The sequence below is a fragment of the Salvelinus alpinus genome, chromosome 2, assembly GCF_045679555.1.
Source record: "Salvelinus alpinus chromosome 2, SLU_Salpinus.1, whole genome shotgun sequence".
In the NCBI taxonomy this organism is placed as follows: domain Eukaryota; kingdom Metazoa; phylum Chordata; class Actinopteri; order Salmoniformes; family Salmonidae; genus Salvelinus; species Salvelinus alpinus.
Window position 1 is genome coordinate 89,650,051 of NC_092087.1, and position 16,553 is coordinate 89,666,603.

The following is a 16,553-nucleotide window of genomic DNA, read 5'->3' on the forward strand; positions in this document are numbered from 1 at the left end:
GTAGTATATTTCTGTTTCCCTCCACTCAGGAGCCCAGATGGTGCCTATCAGCTGGTGTGAGATGCAGTGCCCGCGGACGCACGCCAAAGAGTTCCGCAAGGTGGCCAGGGTGCAACCTGAGTACCTGCAGGCCTGAGCAGGGACCAGCGGGCGGCGTGCACCCCTCACCTCTCCAGCCCCCCCGGCAGGGACCCCTTTCCCTTCCTCAAGGAACACACAGCTTCTCTATCTCTGACAGAGACAAACACACTCACTCACACCTGGATTGTAAACAATGCATTGTGAGTACAAAGGACCAAAATAATCTAGAGGTCCTGTACAGATGCTTGGACACGAATCCATGGGTATTGACTGGACAAACACACACAGAGCCTTATGTTCAGGGGGGATACCTCGACACACACACAGAGCCTTATGTTCAGGGGGGATACCTCGACACATACACACACGCACACAGAGCCTTATGTTCAGGGGGGATACCTCGACACATACACACACAGAGCCTTATGTTCAGGGGGGATACCTCGACACATACACACACGCACACAGAGCCTTATGTTCAGGGGTATATCTCAACAGTAGATTCCTCCCTCTACAACCTACAGCAAGGCAGCGTTTTTTTCTCTCCTGGTTCTACAAGGCTATAGTAGAGGTGCAGGATTTTGTTCCAACCCAGCACTAGGACACCTGATTCAAATGATCACTGGGGCCTTGATTGGCTGAATCAGTCTCGTTAGTGCTGGGCTGGAACACAAGCCTGCACCCCATGTACCCCTTCAGAAGCAGGAATAAATAACACTGATCCAGGGTTACCTTCTGATCCCATACCCTTCTCCCTGAAGTGTGCTCTCATGTACCCCCCCCCCATGGATTTACTAGCATAGGTCTTCCACCAGTCCTTTCCTTTTAAATCCACGAGGGGTAGTGAATGAGTGCACACTTTTGGGGGGGAAAGGGTGTAGAATCAGACCACAGCCCTGGTGTGACAGTCACCAGTACAGACAGGCCCAATTCCAAATCGACCCTTAAACCCTACACGCTAGTGAGTAGGGCTTGGGACTTAGACGGCTAACACTTGGGATGTTGAAGTAAAGCGCTGGAATTGAAACTGTTATTTTGTGGCGGCACCGTTAAAGACTCATACGACCACGTGGTCCTTTCTGCACCAAGTCAGAGAAATGGAGATGTCTTGTTGGTTTCTCTGAGTTGTTTCTTCTGTCGTTTCAAAACAATAGTTCTTGTTTCTTTGTCTCATTTCTTCCTGTACTTGTCAGCAGAGGCACATGTGTTAAGAGTCAAATAAAGTGAATACCAAAGTGCATCATGTATGAACTACTCAACCTATTCCAATGTTACTTATTTACCTGTGTTATCAGAAAGGTTGATTTTTTTATTTTTATGAAATCCTTTAAATAATAGAGAGCCCCAACTGACCATCATTCATAGATGTCCATTTGTTGACTGTGTAAACAATTCTATGCTGTTTAAATGTGTCTAATTGACAGCTTATCACCTGCCAGTTTTTATCATGTCATGTTCAGTTAAGGCATTAGTTGACCTAGACAATTACCTATATAGTACACTACAGGGCCGCTGGTCAAAAGTAGTGCACTACAGAGCCCACAGGCCGCTGGTCAAAAGTAGTGCACTACAGGGCCCACAGGCCGCTGGTCCAAATTAGTGCGCCATTCAGGATGCCAACAACCTCATATGATACTGGACCAGTCAGAAGGCAGAAACACACACAGCTCTGCTCTCATTGGTACCACAGGTGGATAGGTGCAGCTTTTAGTTCAATCAATGTCAGCAGCTTTATGTCACACAGTACTCCTATACACTGAACAAAAATATACATGTGTTGGTCCCATGTTTCATGAGCTGAAATAAAAGATCCCAGAAATGTTCCATACACACATGTTATCTATCATTGTGCACACATTAACATCCATGTTAGTGAGCATTTCTCAGCATGATCATTACACAGGTGCACCTTGTGCGGGGGGCAAAAGACCACTCTAAAATGTGCAGTTTTGTCACAACACAATGCCACAGATATCTAAGTTTTTTGAGGGCGTGTGCAATTGGCATGCTGAATACACCAGAGCTGTTGCCAAAGATTTGAATGTTCATTTCTCGACCCTAAGCAGCCTCCAGTGCCATTTTTGAGAATTTGGCAGTACGTCCAACCAACCTCACAACCACAACCGTGTAACCAAGCCAGCCCAGGACCTCGACGTTCAGTCTTCACCTGCGGTATCGTCTGAGACCATCCACCCGGACAGCTGATAAAACTGAGTATTTCTGTCTGTAATAAAGCATTTCTGTGGGGAAAATCCTTTTCTGATTGGCTGGACTTGGCTCCCCAGTGGGTGTGCCTATGCCCTCCCAGGCCCATCCATGGCTACACTCCTGCCCAGTCATGTGAAATCTATAGATTAGGGCCTAACTCATTATAAGTGTTGCATTTATATTTTTTGTTACCAGTCAAAAGTTTGGACACACCTCATTTCAGTTTTTTTTTTTTTTTTTTTACCTTTTTCTACATTGTAGAATAATAGTGAAGACAAACTATGAAATAACACATGGAATAATGTAGTAACCAAAAAAAAGTGTTCAACAAATCAAAATATATTTGCCAAGAGTGTGCAAAGCTGTCATCAAGGCAAAGGGTGGCTACTTTGAAGAATCTCAAATATATTTTGATTTGTTAAACACTTTTTTGGTTACTACATGATTCCATATGTGTTATTTGATAGTTTTGATGTCTTCACTATTATTCTACAATGTAGAAAAAGGTAAAAAATAAACAAAAACCCTGTAATGAGTAGGTGTGTCCAAACCTTTGACTGGTACCGTATATACATTCATAAACACCACATCCGCAGACAGACAGACACTCCCAAGACTGCAAAAGAAAAGGTACACACACACACTCATCCACATCCGTTTGGGATGCTAGACACACTCAAGCGTCCCGACTCAATCATCGAAGCGCACCGATCGGGTTTTGTTGATGTCAATCGAGAACTTCTTATTGGACGGCGCCGAGAACCCAAGTCCCGCCCCCCTTCCCGTGAAGTCCATGCGGCGCGACTGAGCGTGCTCAAATTCCCCCAGTAGGCCTTGCTGCAAGCTCTGCTGTCCGTCTTTAGTCAGCGCCATGTTGGCCCGCCCTCCCGTCGCACCGCTCGCTGCCATTGGCTGCCCGCCCTTCTTGAAGCCGCCCATCAACCGCAGGAACTTACTATGTTGGTCGGAACTGTCAAACTGGGCAGTGCCCCACTGCCCCAAACCCTGGAAGGGAAGAAGAACAATGTTTGTAACATTTATATTCGACATAATGATTTGTAACAGAAGAGTTGGTATGTGACCCCATATTTGGGATACACCTTGGTGTCCTGACATCGTAAGAGTACTGACCGATGGTACCGGTGCTGCTTTGAGTTGGACTGGATTGGACTTCTGGTCGATCTCATTCTGCAGGGCCAGGCGTCTCCCCTATGGAATATAATAGGACCATAGTTTTATATGAAGGCCATGTTATAGAGTACACAACATATACTGTATAGTCCATGTTATATAGTACACAACATATACTCTATAGTACACAACATATACTCTATAGTCCATGTTATATAGTACACAACATATACTCTGTTATATGGTACACAACATATAGTCTATAACATGTGGTTGGTGATTCTATTTACTGTACTCCTAGTCTAAAATATAAAAATACTCAAATCCACGTGTGCTTCAATGGCTGCCCATTTGATTTTTTGACCAGTTATTGGCAAAAGATCTGATCATTGGCAAAACAGCAGAATCACTTTGCAATCACTTGGGCGTATCCCTGACACAGACCAGGGTATTACGTAATCAGTATAGAGCATGTATATTGGTTGGTGTGTGTCCAGCATGTTTGACTGCAGCACTGTGTTAATCAATGACAACAGCATTCACTAATAAGCATTTGTATAATATAATGCATTCATCATTTATTCATAAATAGTTACATAATCAATATACAATGTTTAACTCAAACCAGGAAGAAATTACATTTATCTTTCTCACAGTGACAGAGGGATGGAATGGAGACTTGGATTGGTGGGCTGGCAAGTGGGATTCACAGGATCCAAACAGATCTAATGGGTCGTTAGGGATCTACCTGATCAATATGGATCTCGAAGGCGTTTCCCCTGGTCTCCGACAGGAAAACCACGTCCGTCTGGTCCCTCTGCGGGTTGGAGCAAAACAACATATCAGACAACTACAGACCTTCATACTGATACTGTCAGTGTTTTAATGCCTTTAAGTAGAAACAATTAAGTAAGAAAGTCAACACTGTTTTACCCATTCAATTGTTGGGAGCATATATTAATTTAACCGTTAACTATTCTGTTAGTCGGCACCTCCAGCATTTTGGGCGTGTCAGTGCATGCTTTTTACAATACTTTCAACAAGGACACCCCTTTCAAATGGCTCTAGAATCAGGGCCACCTTCCATAGACAAACATTGTGGACCGTTTCAGATAGAAATGTCAGGAATAGAACCGACATGATTCCTCATTCTACATGTCAGAGAGACATGTTTGTTCTACATCATATATGTCTATCTGAACGTTCCACAACGTTGTACCCTGCTGAAGGAGTCCCATGATTTGATGATCTCTTCACCTCTGACCCTTAACCCCTTTAACTCACCTCCTGGTCTTCAGGGGCGCAGCTCTCCACCTTTATCTTCTTTTTCCCCTTCGTCGGAATCTTCTTCCCTTTCTTGTGAGGGGTGCTGCCCTCCATTTCTGTCTCTACCCCAGAGGAGCTCTTCTTCACCTTTTTCCTTCCCTCGCTCTCTCCGTCCTCCGCCTGTTCCACTACTCCTTTCGTATCCACCCTTTTCGTCTGTTTGGGCTTCCGCTTGTCCACCACCATCACATCCTCCTTGTCTGTTAGTGCAGAGGCCTTTCTCTTCTTCATCTTGCCCTCCTCCTTTCCTTCCGTCTCCATGGTGGTGTCTGCAGCGCTGCTGGAGGACTTGGGTTTCTTCTTCTTGGTGTTATTCTGTTCCTCCTCCTGTACTGCTACTGTAGCCTCAGCTCCCTTCTTCTTCTTTACTACCACTTCTTTCTCTGCCTCTCCGCTCTCTTTCTCTGCGATTGCTCTCTTCTTACCCTTCTTTTTCTTCTTCGTCTCCCCCTCTTCCTCCTCCTGACTCTCCTCAGTTGGTTCAGCAGCTTTAGGGATCTTTTTCACTTTCTTTTCTTCCTCTGTTTTTCCCTTCTTTTTCTTGCCTTCCTTTATTTCTATCACCTCTCCTTCCTCTACCTTGACAACGCTGATCTCTGTCTCTTCTGCCTGAGAGAGCTTCTTTTTTTTCTGCTTCGGCCCATTTTCCACTACTCCTTTCTCGTCCTTTAATTCACTCTGTTCTGTCTCTACCTCCGTTTTAACAGTGTTAACACCTTTATGTTTTTTCTTCTTCTGGCCGCACCTTCTGTCATTTCCATTAGTCATGGCTTCCTCACCGTTGATGTCAGTCCCAGACGACAACTTCTTCTTCTTCTTCTTCCCTTTCTGTTTCTCCTGCTCTTCTTCAGTATTCCCCCATTCCCCATTGGATGACACCTGCTCTTCTTCTACCAGAGTCTCTACTTTCGTCTTCACTCCTTCGTTATTCCCTTGGTTTATGGAAGTGTTTTCTGAGATCTCTTCCTCAGCGTGGGTGTCCTTCCCACTCTTCTTGTTAGTCTTCTTCATGGTAACCATCCTGTTGCCTGTGTCGGCTTGGACCATCTGAGAAAAAATAAACATCCCACAATATGTATCTGTTTGAAAGAAGCAGCCACTTCAAAGGACATAGTAGAGAATGCATTTTAGGTTTAAAATGGACACAATATTGGTATTGACAGTGTGTCCTAAATGGAACCCTATTTTCTATATAGTGCACTTCTTCTGACCCAATGTGTCCTGGTTCAAAGGTGGTGCACTAAATAGGGGATATGGTGGCATTTGGGATGCAGTCAGTGTCATTTTGGTGAGCAACACAGAACCAGATACAAACCAGTGATCTGACCGAAACCGTGGACAGGGACTCCTTGTCTATCTCCCTCTGTAGGGCCAGACGTTGAGCCTACAGGGGATAAAGCCTGGATTAAAAACTAACAGTACACTTTTACAGTAGATGTTGGCTCAAGTACTATGTTTCATAGGTTGTCTATCCAAATTGGCAGCCAATCCCAGCACATGTGGAGGAAGGGGTCTTAAAATCAGTGATTCACATACACTGACTGGTCATCAATTGATAACGATTGTTGTTGATGTGATTTGATAAATTGATAATGTGATTTATTTTATGGTGATCTCATCTAACGTTAGCTACCTGATCAATAAAGACCTTTGCCACGGTGTTGTATCTTCCCGTCTTCTCGGACACGAAAACCACTTCGTCATGAAAAGCCGTCTGCAGAGTCAAACACAGCCAGTTCAGTTAACGCAGGTAAGTTATACAAAACAATAACATTTACCAGTCTATTTGCCTAGGTTATAAGGTAGTTTACAAAACAACTAGTTCAGTGTAAGTCAAGTTATGCTAGCAAGCAGCATCGATTGAATGTGTGCATGGGGTGTTAAGGGTTAGCTAGCTTGCCATGTTAGCTGGCCAAATAACCGTCACCGGTGATAAAACACTTTGCAACGGGTGAGCACAGCGACTCGATACTTGAAAGACTACTTGAACGCTTGATCATTCAATATTTAGAAATAACGGCATTAAAGTTGACTTACTTTGAAGACTCACGTAGAAACGTGTGTACACCAGTGCTGTACTGCTCCTTGACCCGGAAGTACTGTCAGATTCTCTTCTAGTAATCGTCCTCGTGTGTCTATAGCAACAAAGCTCAACGGCACGCTCCTTCTGTCCCTCTCCTATCTCCTGATTCTCTCCCTTCTTTACACCTCGTATTTTTCTTTATCTTTCTCTCTCTCTCATATGCTGTGTGTGTGTGTGAGAGAGAGAGAGAGTCAAATGGTTCTCTCTCTCAAAAACGTGCAGAACAACATATCCAATCAGAGCAGAGCTCTGGAAAGCCCATGTGTTTATTGCTCCACTACTTTTGACCAGAGTTCCCTTGTGGGATGCAGCCATGCAATGTGGGCAAACACTCACTCCATAATTTGCTCACACACACATACATTTATACTGACTCTACACACACACACGACTTATATAAAATCATCATATACACTGCTGCTGTTCTGTTTATCATATATCCTGATGCCTAGTCACATTACCCCTATATATATCTACCTCTATAGATCCAGTATCCCTGCACATTGTAAATATGGTACTGGAACTGACCCTGTATATAGTATGCTTACCCCTATACATATCTACCTCTATAGATCCAGTATCCCTGCACATTGTAAATATGGTACTGGAACTGACCCTGTATATAGTACGTTTACCCCTATACATATCTACCTCTATAGATCCAGTATCCCTGCACATTGTAAATATGGTACTGGAACTGACCCTGTATATAGTATGCTTACCCCTATACATATCTACCTCTATAGATCCAGTATCCCTGCACATTGTAAATATGGTACTGGAACTGACCCTGTATATAGTATGCTTACCCCTATACATATCTACCTCTATAGATCCAGTATCCCTGCACATTGTAAATATGGTACTGGAACTGACCCTGTATATAGTATGCTTACCCCTATACATATCTACCTCTATAGATCCAGTATCCCTGTACATTATAATATGGTACTGGAACTGACCCTGTATATAGTATGCCTACTTACTTTATCATCTTCTTCTTATTTTTTATTTACTGTGTGTTTTTGTTCTACCTTGTTATTCTCAGTATTACATTGTTATTGATTACTGCATTGTTGGGCTTAGAGCTGGGCAATAAATGTATTTTACTGTCCTTGTGCATGTGACATTAAAAACCTCTAGCTTTATGGAACCCAAATAGACTCTGTAACCAACAGCAGAGGGCGTTAGGGTGCTGTAGCCTAGCTGTTACTTTGTGTGTGTCCATTATGGCATCCTATTCCCTATATAGTGAACTACTTTTGACCAGGGTGCCATTCAGGATGCTCACTAGCAAAGCCTGTAGCTTATTAGAACTGTCAGCTCATGACAGTCACTTACCATGCCAGTGGCTTTTACCAGAGATAGATAGAAGCCCTAAGCCTACAAGGTTTGGAACCTTTTCTGTTAAGCTTTCCATGCTACATAGTATTATTACCAAGACAGCACGGCTGCTGCAGGTATATCATGTTAAAACGCAAACAATCTGTCATTTTAGATAGAAGCAAAATAAACCTTCCAAACAGTTTAATATAGAAATGTTTCTGCCTTCAAATTTGCATGATACAAAGCCGTCTACAGACACCTCAATAATGTGTCGATCCAAACAGTTTAATCTATAATCTATATTTTATTTAATTGATTTTGTGTGAGAATTGTGTTTAAGAGACATGCAACCAAGCCCTCCTCTGTATCAGGACATAGGATGATAATATAATAGCCTTATACAGGAGTACACGACGGGTCAGAGTAAAGCCACTAATACCAATCCCCCCCCTATCAGTTTCCCTAAATGGGTTATTCCAAGGTTAGAGCACCATAGGGATTAAGAGGCAGCAGATTACATTTACATTTACATTTAAGTCATTTAGCAGACGCTCTTATCCAGAGCGACTTACAAATTGGAAAGTTCATACATATTCATCCATATTCATCCTGGTCCCCCCGTGGGGAATGAACCCACAACCCTGGCGTTGCAAGCGCCATGCTCTACCAACTGAGCCACACGGGACCACGTTTACCCCTATATGGTAGGATCTGCACCTCATACTATTAGTCCACTATTAGATTAGTCCAATCAAGGACAAGGGGGTGCCTCACTGTTCAGGTGTTGGGAGATAAGACACGCAAAGAAGAAGTCTCTGAAATATATAACAATAGTATGAGGTGCAGATCCTACCATTAATTCATATACTGTATATTCTGACATATAATCATACTGATATTGCACTCCCTGTTAAAATCTCTCAAAATGTGTTACAACAACCCCATAACAAAACTACTGATATCATAGAACCACACCAAAAAAATACAGTACTCGTTTGTGACACCAATAATAAATTCAATTTCACCATCATAACATTCACCGTAGAAATATGCCACACGAATGTTATATCGCAAATAGTGACAGCGGAGATTAACTTAATAAAGTGCTTGATCACAACACCTCCGGTGGACCGAACACAAAGCCGAGAGTCTTAGAAAAAAACACTTGTTTACGTGTCCCCAACACATCTAATAGAGTCATAATCATCATCAATAGGAGCAACTCTCGTGTTCCGCATCCCAAATGGCACCCCATTCCCTACATAGCGCACTACTTTAGAACCCTTTGGATCCTGGTCAAAAGTAGTGCACTAAATAGGAAATAGAGTTCTATTTGAGACGCGTCACACAGTCTGTAGAGAACATGAGTGGGCAGGCGAGGTTAGTGAGCACGGTGGATGGATGGAATTTACATAAATACTGAATGCCTCCAGAATGGAACCCTATTCCTTATAATGCAGTGCTTCAACCAGAACCAGAACCGTACGGCTCTGGCCAACAGTAGTGCACTTTATAGGCAATAGAGTTCTATTTGGGACGTGACCACTGTTCTCCTGTACCTGGTGTGTCATATAGGCTTTTTCCCCCCTTTTTAAAACAACAAAACAGAAAAGCTACAAATATATTTTTTAAACTGAAGTCTGTATCGTTATATCCCAAATGGAACTCTATTCCTATGTAGTGCACTACTTTTGACCAGAGCCGGTGCCATTTGGGACGCAGCCGATAACTGTTCACTGAGCGAGCTTGACGTTCATCATCATCATCGGCGATATATTCCAGTCTGCATGGGTTAAGAAGGGGCAGGCAATGTCTTTGTTACCCATCTCTGAATCTCGTGTAGTCAATCCTGGAATGACATTTCTTGTGAGCACTGATCTCAAGTCAGTTTTTCCCTTTTCCTTTCAATGACCAAAGTGTATAAAAAGTTAGTGTGAACTGATCCTAGATCTGTGGCTAGGGGTAAATTCCTTGTTGCAGTGCTTTGTACAGTCAATGGGTGAGGTGAGGTAGAGGCATTGATGGGGTTATGAGTGACATTGGAAACATTCCGGAGCATTCCGGCACCATAATATGCCATGTTGCCATGGAGACCGGTTCCAAGGTTCCCCTCTCACCACAGCTGTCTCCCTGTGTAGTTCACCGGAGCAGTAGGCATCTGTTACAGACAGACAAGTGGTTAGGGTGTGTGTGTGTGTGTGTGCAAATCAAATCAAATGTTATTTGTCACATGCGCCGAATACAACAAGTGTAGACTTTACCATACAATGTTTACTTATGAACCCTTTCCCAACAATGCAGTTAAAAAGTAAGAACATTTGCAAATAGATAAAAATAAAATATTAAGACAATAAAATAACAGTAACGATGTTCTATACAGGCTATATACAATGAGTACCGGTACCGAGTCAGTGTACTGGGGTAAGAGGTAGTTGAGTTAATATGTAATAATATTATATAATATTATAAACTGGGTGGTTTGAGCCCTGAATGCTGATTGGCTGACAGCCATACCCGTATACCACGGGTATGACAAAACATGTATTTTTATTGCTCTAATTACGTTGGTAACCAGTTTATAATAGCAATAAGGCACCTTGGGGGTTTGTGGTATTTGGTCAATTTTCCACGGCTAAGATCTGTATCCAGGCACTCCGCGTTGCGCCGTTCATAAGAACAGCCCTTAGCCGTGGTATATTGGCCATATACCACACCCCCTCGGGTCTTATTGCTTAAATATAATATGAACAAGGGTGTTGTGCGTTTGTGTGTGTGAGATAAGACACACTAACCGTTCCTCCGTTCATCACCAGGGCCATCTCAGTGGGCTGGTACATGTGGCCTCTGAAGGGGATCCCAGGACGCATCCCCCCATGTCCGTTATGGTACGACCCACCTCTCAGTGCTGAGACTCGACCCAGGGAGAGAGCAAACACAAATCAAGTGGATGCTACTAGTTAATCGTTAGTTAATTTTTTTCTATAGACAATCCTTCTATTTCGACTTAAATCTTTTGCATATACACAAACATTTGCATAAACCCACACATAGCCTTTCACACAACCAACACACACACACACACAGTGTACCTGCGCTGTGTTCCTCGATAGAGTAGGTCTGGTTATCTGCGTAGGGCCTGTGTGTGAGGGTGTGTGTAGGTAATGGCACCTCCTGTTGGAAGCAGGGCTGCTGGGGCTGGCTGGTGTCAAAGTAGTCCTGCTGGCTGGGGACCGGCGGGTCCCTCAGACACAGGTGGGCTTCTGGGATAGCGTGAAATAACAGGAGGATCCAACCTTGCGCCACCAAGGCAACTGCCAACGCCGGCTCATCCCAGTCCAGTCGCCGCCCTTCCCCACCACCCGTCCGCGCCCCCCTCAACACCATGTCGCCATAGAGATAGAGCACAAGCCAGGAAACCCATAGCAACAGGGATGCCAGGCAGGACAGGAAGAGCCATACGGCATTGCACTTCCAACGCCGCTCGCACCCTCCGTCACTCCCCTCCTCTGCCTCGTCCTCTCCCCCTTCCCCTCCGCACAGCACCACAGCCAGGGAGAGGCCAAGCGCCGTCAGGAGCAGCCCCAGGGCGTAGCTGCAAACCAGGGCAAAGTCTAACGGTGGGTAGTCACAGGCCCCGTGGCCCTCCCTCACCACTGTCAGCAGCAGCCACTCTCCAGAGATGATCCCCTGTACCAGGGCCAGGGCCATGCCAAGCCCAGCCAGGGAGCTCCCTTTGGGGCTAGACTTTCCAGACACCAGCCTCTTCAACCGCACCGCCTGGGCCAGGAGGCAGGAGAAGCACAGGGCGAACAGGGGGCCCCAGAGAACCCGGCGGACCACACACAGGGCCTCGTTACGCCCCACCAGGAAGACCAGGGACAGGGAGAAGAGAACCAAGAGGGAGGCCAGCAGGAGGAGAAGAGGACCCAGGCCGGAGCGCCGATCTGGGTCAAGGATGGAGTGGCGTTTGGCTAGGAGAACCACGGAGAGGACCAGGGAGGTGATGGCTCCACCACAGGCCACGGCCTCCAACACCACCCCCCACACAGACTCCAGGTCACACAACGTCCGGTAGAGGGGGTCCACGTTTACACCGCAACCCAGAGGAGGGGGAGGGGCCACGCCGGGGTCGATGATGTCATCCTGGGAGTGGCCGCAGCCAATCAGAGAGAGGAGAAAGAGAAGGACGGGACTGAGGGCCATCTGAGATAGAGAGAGAGAAATTAAGAAGAGGGAGGGAGAGAGAGAAGCAAAACGTTGTTACTGAATCATTACATTTACATTTAAGTCATTTAGCAGACGCTCTTATCCAGAGCAATCATGTCAACAACACAGCACCAAAATGGCCTGTCTCTTGCTATCACTTGTTTAGTCACTTGTTCAGTCAGTGTATCATTCAGACCACAAGAGACTGTGGAAGGAGTTTCTGCTAGAGGGAACTAACTGTTCCCGGTACGTCTTTCATTTCACAAATGTATCATTATTATGTCATGTCCTTTCTCTATCTCTAACTGCTTGGAAGCTCATGCACACACACACACACACACACACACACACACACACACACACACACACACACACACACACACACACACACACACAGCATGGCCCTCAGCAGCCCACTCAGCCTGTGCCAGCCAGGGCCACGGTTCCCATAGTAACGAGCAGCCAAGTGGGTTGGCCTACATAGCGCTGGGTTTTCACAACACAGGCTGAGTGACAAGTACACGCACACACACCAACACACAGACACACACAGTTCAACATTGGAAGAAAACACTTTTTTAAAAGTGTCATGGCCCGGGGCGGGGCTACGATAGGGGCTATCAAAAAGTTGTAATTAAGCTGTCAGTCTTTACATCTGACACCAAAAACAACAATAATCCATAAACTTACTCTGCATATTAATCCTTGAAATATTCATTTGTTCAATTATTGTGAACTGAACTCACCTTGAGAGATTAGTTGAATGTCCCGTTAGGTTACTTAATAACTTTCATGACTTCGAAAAAATAAAGAGGTCACATCTCTAGTCCCACATAGTCGATATCCAAAACTCATAATTCATCTTGGGTCCATGTTAGTTCAACGACGTTTGTTCAGCAGACTCATTAAAGATCTTCTTCATTTACAGGCGACAACAAGGTGACCGTTATCTGACGTGTTGGCGAGATGTGCGCACAGCAGATCGCACGCTCACCATAAATAACGGACTGTATAAAAGGTGAGTCACTCGTTGACTATTCCGTTTGTATTCCATCCGTTCCCCGGTGGCGCGAGCTGTGACGGTTATTAGGTCCGTTAAAATCACTCCTGTCTGTAGCATCTCTCTGGTGCGTTTCCGTTATTTTCCCATTGTATCACGTTATATCACATCGTTGTTTTGGCAACGCTACAGCGCGCTATGAGCACTCCAAAAAAGTGTCAGGTGCACGCTTGACTTCACTCCCCCACATAGCTAAATATAACAAACCCGACTAAAAGTTCTCTCTCTCTCTCTCTCTCTCTCTCTCTCTCTCTCTCTCTCTCTCTCTCTCTCTCCCTCTCTCTTTAAATCTGCGGGGGATGTAAACAGCAACTTGGTTGCAGCTGTCAGCTTGAGGCTCACAGGGATGCCGCAATGCTACTTCCAAGCACTGCTCTCCTCTGCTCACCCACTGTCAGAAGTGCATTTACACTGGTCTTCCTCCAAGCAGAGGTCAACAGTTCAGTATCCAAAGATTCCTCCATTTCTCTTATCACTTTCACAATGCAATAATAAAGTATATAATCAGACCGGCGTTTAATGTTGGTTCCTTCCAACTGCAGCAGCTTTCAACTTGTAATGGTTTACATTTGACATGTTAGTCCTTTAGCAGATGCTCTTATCCAGAGCGACATACAGGAGCAATTAGGGTTAAGTGACTTGTTCAAGGGCACATCGGCAGATTTGTCACCTAGTCATCTCAGGGATTCTAACTACCAACCTTTTGGTTACTGGTCCAATGCTCTTAACCGCGAGGCCACCTGCCGCCCCCAAATACATTCAATCAACCGTTACAATCACATATTAATAGTGGAATCATCCATCCCCACTTTCTTGTCCTCTTCCGTCCGGCTGTCTCCTCCTGGCGGAAGGTTTCAAGGACAGGTTAAAACACAGGCTGGCCAAGCACAGCAAAAGTAGTGCACTATATATAGGGAATAGGGTGCACGGTAAAGTCTCTTAGCAGAACCCTATAACAGAGACCTATATTCAATACAAGGTGAAACATCTTCAGAAGAATCAAATCGAAGGGGGAAACCAGAAGGCAGCTAGAGCAGGTATGCTGAGAGGAGAGGAGGAGGAGAGGAGGAGAGGAGGAGAGGAGGAGGAGAAGAGGAGGAGAGGAGGAGAAGAGGAAGAGAGTCCTGAACACCGGTGAGTGTCAGGTCCACGTAACCGCTGTCTCTTTAGTTTAGTGAGTGTCTTGGTCCAAAATGTCACCCTATTCCCTGTGTAGTGCACTACTTTAAACCTAAGTCCTATGGGCCCTAGTGCACTACATAGGGAATAGGGTGCCATTTGGGGACTGAGACACGATGTCATGTAACAGAGAAAATCCATGACTCAGCCGCATGCTGCTTTCTCCTTATACTGACATGGGGGTAATCCCCACTCTGTGACCGTGTGTGTGTGTGTGTGTGTGTGCGCGCGTGCGTGTGTGCGCGCGTGCGTGTGTGAATAAGATTACATGGACATGGGGGACCTGTTCCTAGATCAGGACTCCTACCCTGAGACTGTTTATTAGCACAGCCCCTGTACTGTACTGAGAGAGTCGTTACCTGGTCCTAGATCAGCACTCCTACCCCGAGACTGTATATTAGTACAGCCCCTGTACTGTACTGAGAGAGTCGTTACCTGGTCCTAGATCAGCACTCCTACCCTGAGACTGTTTATTAGTACAGCCCCTGTACTGTACTGAGAGAGTCGTTACCTGGTCCTAGATCAGCACTCCTACCCTGAGACTGTTTATTAGTACAGCCCCTGTACTGTACTGAGAGAGTCGTTAGGAGCAGTGATGTTAATGAGACAATGGATTTCTTCATAGATGCCTGTAATAGAGGCTAAACATAGAAGGTTCCTGTCATCATCTCCAGTAGCTCACACACACACACACACACACACATACACACACACACACGCCCGCGTCAGTAGTGCAGATTAGTGTGTCTAATAATGTCTCAACTAGCCTAGTAACAACATGATGACCTGAATGAATGGGGCCAGTGACGGACCACAAATTGTCCCAGGTATTTCGGCCCATTTTGTTCCTCTGGGCCCCCACACCGGCCCATTATGTTCCTCTGGGTCCCCACACCGGCCCATTTTGTTCCTCTGGGCACCGAGACCGGGCCTTTATTTCCCTTGAAGCCTCCATTATAATATATAATGGTCATTCTGCAGAAGAAAAAACTATCCAGACCGGCCCACTAGGCTACAGATGGACCTGCCCATCTGGCATTTGCCAGAATTGCCCAGTGGCCAATCCGTCCCTGAGTAGGGCTGAGCAGGAGAGCTCTGGGTGAATGGACTGCTATGGCTTTATACAGTGTTGGGTCTTTCTCAAACTCAAAGCACTTTGCGTTGGTGTAACTCAACTCCAATGTGTAGCAATGTGTGAAGGTGTAGTGAGCCGAAAATCAATCAGTCAATTTCAATGACTATGTGTGTCAGTTAACAACACTTAAACAGTTCAACAAATTGCAAATCGGGATATAAGCACCATGCAACAGGTGTGAACGATGTCGACCTCTGCGCAAAGGGGAGAGAGAGGGAGAGAGTGTGAGAGAGGGAGAGAGAGGGGGGAGAGAGACAGAGAGAGGGAGGGAGCGGGAGAGAGAGTGAGAGGGAGATTGGGAAAGAGAGAGAGCGAGATGGGGGGGAGAGAGAGAGCGAGAGAGGATAATGACTATAGAGGAGTAGAGTGCTGGCTTGGTGATTACCTCGTCATTACCCTGCAGTTGTGAAGTATGGGACATCCCATAATCCTCCCTTCCCCCTCACTCCATCCCTTCTTCTCTCCCTCCATTTCATTCCATTCATCCACTCTTTCTCCTGTCTATTTTTTGTAAAGCTGGGAGGTTGACGTTTTGATCGAGCCCCCCATACGCACACGCCAGTACACACACACACACACACACAGTATAGTAGGTGTGCGTGTGTAGAGGGGCTAAATAGCTTGGACATTACTCTAGGTCAAAGGTCATTGTGGGTCATTCTAAGGTCATCCTCTCCTGTCTGACCTCTCCTCAACCACTTACTTACTAGTGATTAGCTGTTTTGAGATGTTAAAGTAACTTGTAAACAGTTAGTACAGGAAGTGATTCATTTGTCCATATACATTACTCTCTCCCTCTCTTTCTCTCTCTATATATA

The 16,553-nt window shown here is 45.3% G+C and overlaps 3 protein-coding genes across 6 annotated transcripts in view; all 3 read right to left on the reverse strand.

The window, feature by feature from the left end:
- The window catches only part of LOC139541592 (LITAF domain-containing protein-like), a 2,295-nt gene extending 1,427 nt beyond the window's left edge, over positions 1 to 868 (reverse strand). Inside the window, exon 1 of the mRNA XM_071346405.1 lies at positions 814 to 868. Coding sequence (XP_071202506.1) covers positions 814 to 868 — 55 coding nt within the window. The remainder of the gene's footprint in view (positions 1 to 813) is intronic.
- A 458-nt stretch (positions 869 to 1,326) lies between these two features.
- On the reverse strand, positions 1,327 to 7,084 carry LOC139568129 (lysine-rich nucleolar protein 1-like). 4 transcript variants are annotated; one of them, XM_071389862.1, is made up of 7 exons: positions 6,784 to 7,084; positions 6,395 to 6,460; positions 6,062 to 6,130; positions 4,705 to 5,793; positions 4,169 to 4,237; positions 3,421 to 3,498; positions 1,327 to 3,294 (listed from the first exon to the last, which is right to left on the reverse strand). In XM_071389862.1, exons 4-7 carry the CDS (start codon positions 5,791 to 5,793, stop codon positions 2,980 to 2,982), a joined length of 1,551 nt encoding a protein of 516 aa, XP_071245963.1. In that variant the 5' UTR covers positions 6,062 to 6,130; positions 6,395 to 6,460; positions 6,784 to 7,084; the 3' UTR covers positions 1,327 to 2,979. The 4 variants fall into 4 exon arrangements, with proteins under 4 accessions (XP_071245963.1, XP_071245961.1, XP_071245962.1 ...); XM_071389860.1 differs by having other exon boundaries at positions 6,380 to 6,460; XM_071389861.1 differs by having other exon boundaries at positions 6,074 to 6,130; positions 6,380 to 6,460; positions 6,784 to 7,082.
- Positions 7,085 to 8,341: 1,257 nt separating this feature from the next.
- On the reverse strand, positions 8,342 to 13,660 carry LOC139568131 (G-protein coupled receptor family C group 5 member B-like). The gene is made up of 4 exons (XM_071389864.1): positions 13,108 to 13,660; positions 11,245 to 12,358; positions 10,948 to 11,060; positions 8,342 to 10,313 (listed from the first exon to the last, which is right to left on the reverse strand). The coding sequence occupies exons 2-4, from the start codon at positions 12,356 to 12,358 to the stop codon at positions 10,269 to 10,271; spliced, it is 1,272 nt and encodes a 423-aa protein (XP_071245965.1). The 5' UTR covers positions 13,108 to 13,660; the 3' UTR covers positions 8,342 to 10,268.
- Positions 13,661 to 16,553: the final 2,893 nt, after the last annotated feature.

Coding starts and splice junctions, on each gene's coding strand:
- LOC139568131 (XM_071389864.1), bottom strand. CDS start 12,358: ATGGCCCTCAGTCCCGTCCTTCTCTTTCTCCTCTCTCTGATTGGCTGC. Junction 11,061..11,244: donor TATCGAGGAACACAGCGCAG/GTACACTGTGTG, acceptor GTCGAGTCTCAG/CACTGAGAGGTGGGTCGTAC. Junction 10,314..10,947: donor TGGTGATGAACGGAGGAACG/GTTAGTGTGTCT, acceptor TGTCTGTAACAG/ATGCCTACTGCTCCGGTGAA.
- LOC139568129 (XM_071389862.1), bottom strand. CDS start 5,793: ATGGTCCAAGCCGACACAGGCAACAGGATGGTTACCATGAAGAAGACT. Junction 3,499..4,168: donor TCGAGATCCATATTGATCAG/GTAGATCCCTAA, acceptor TATATTCCATAG/GGGAGACGCCTGGCCCTGCA. Junction 3,295..3,420: donor AAGCAGCACCGGTACCATCG/GTCAGTACTCTT, acceptor CTTCCCTTCCAG/GGTTTGGGGCAGTGGGGCAC.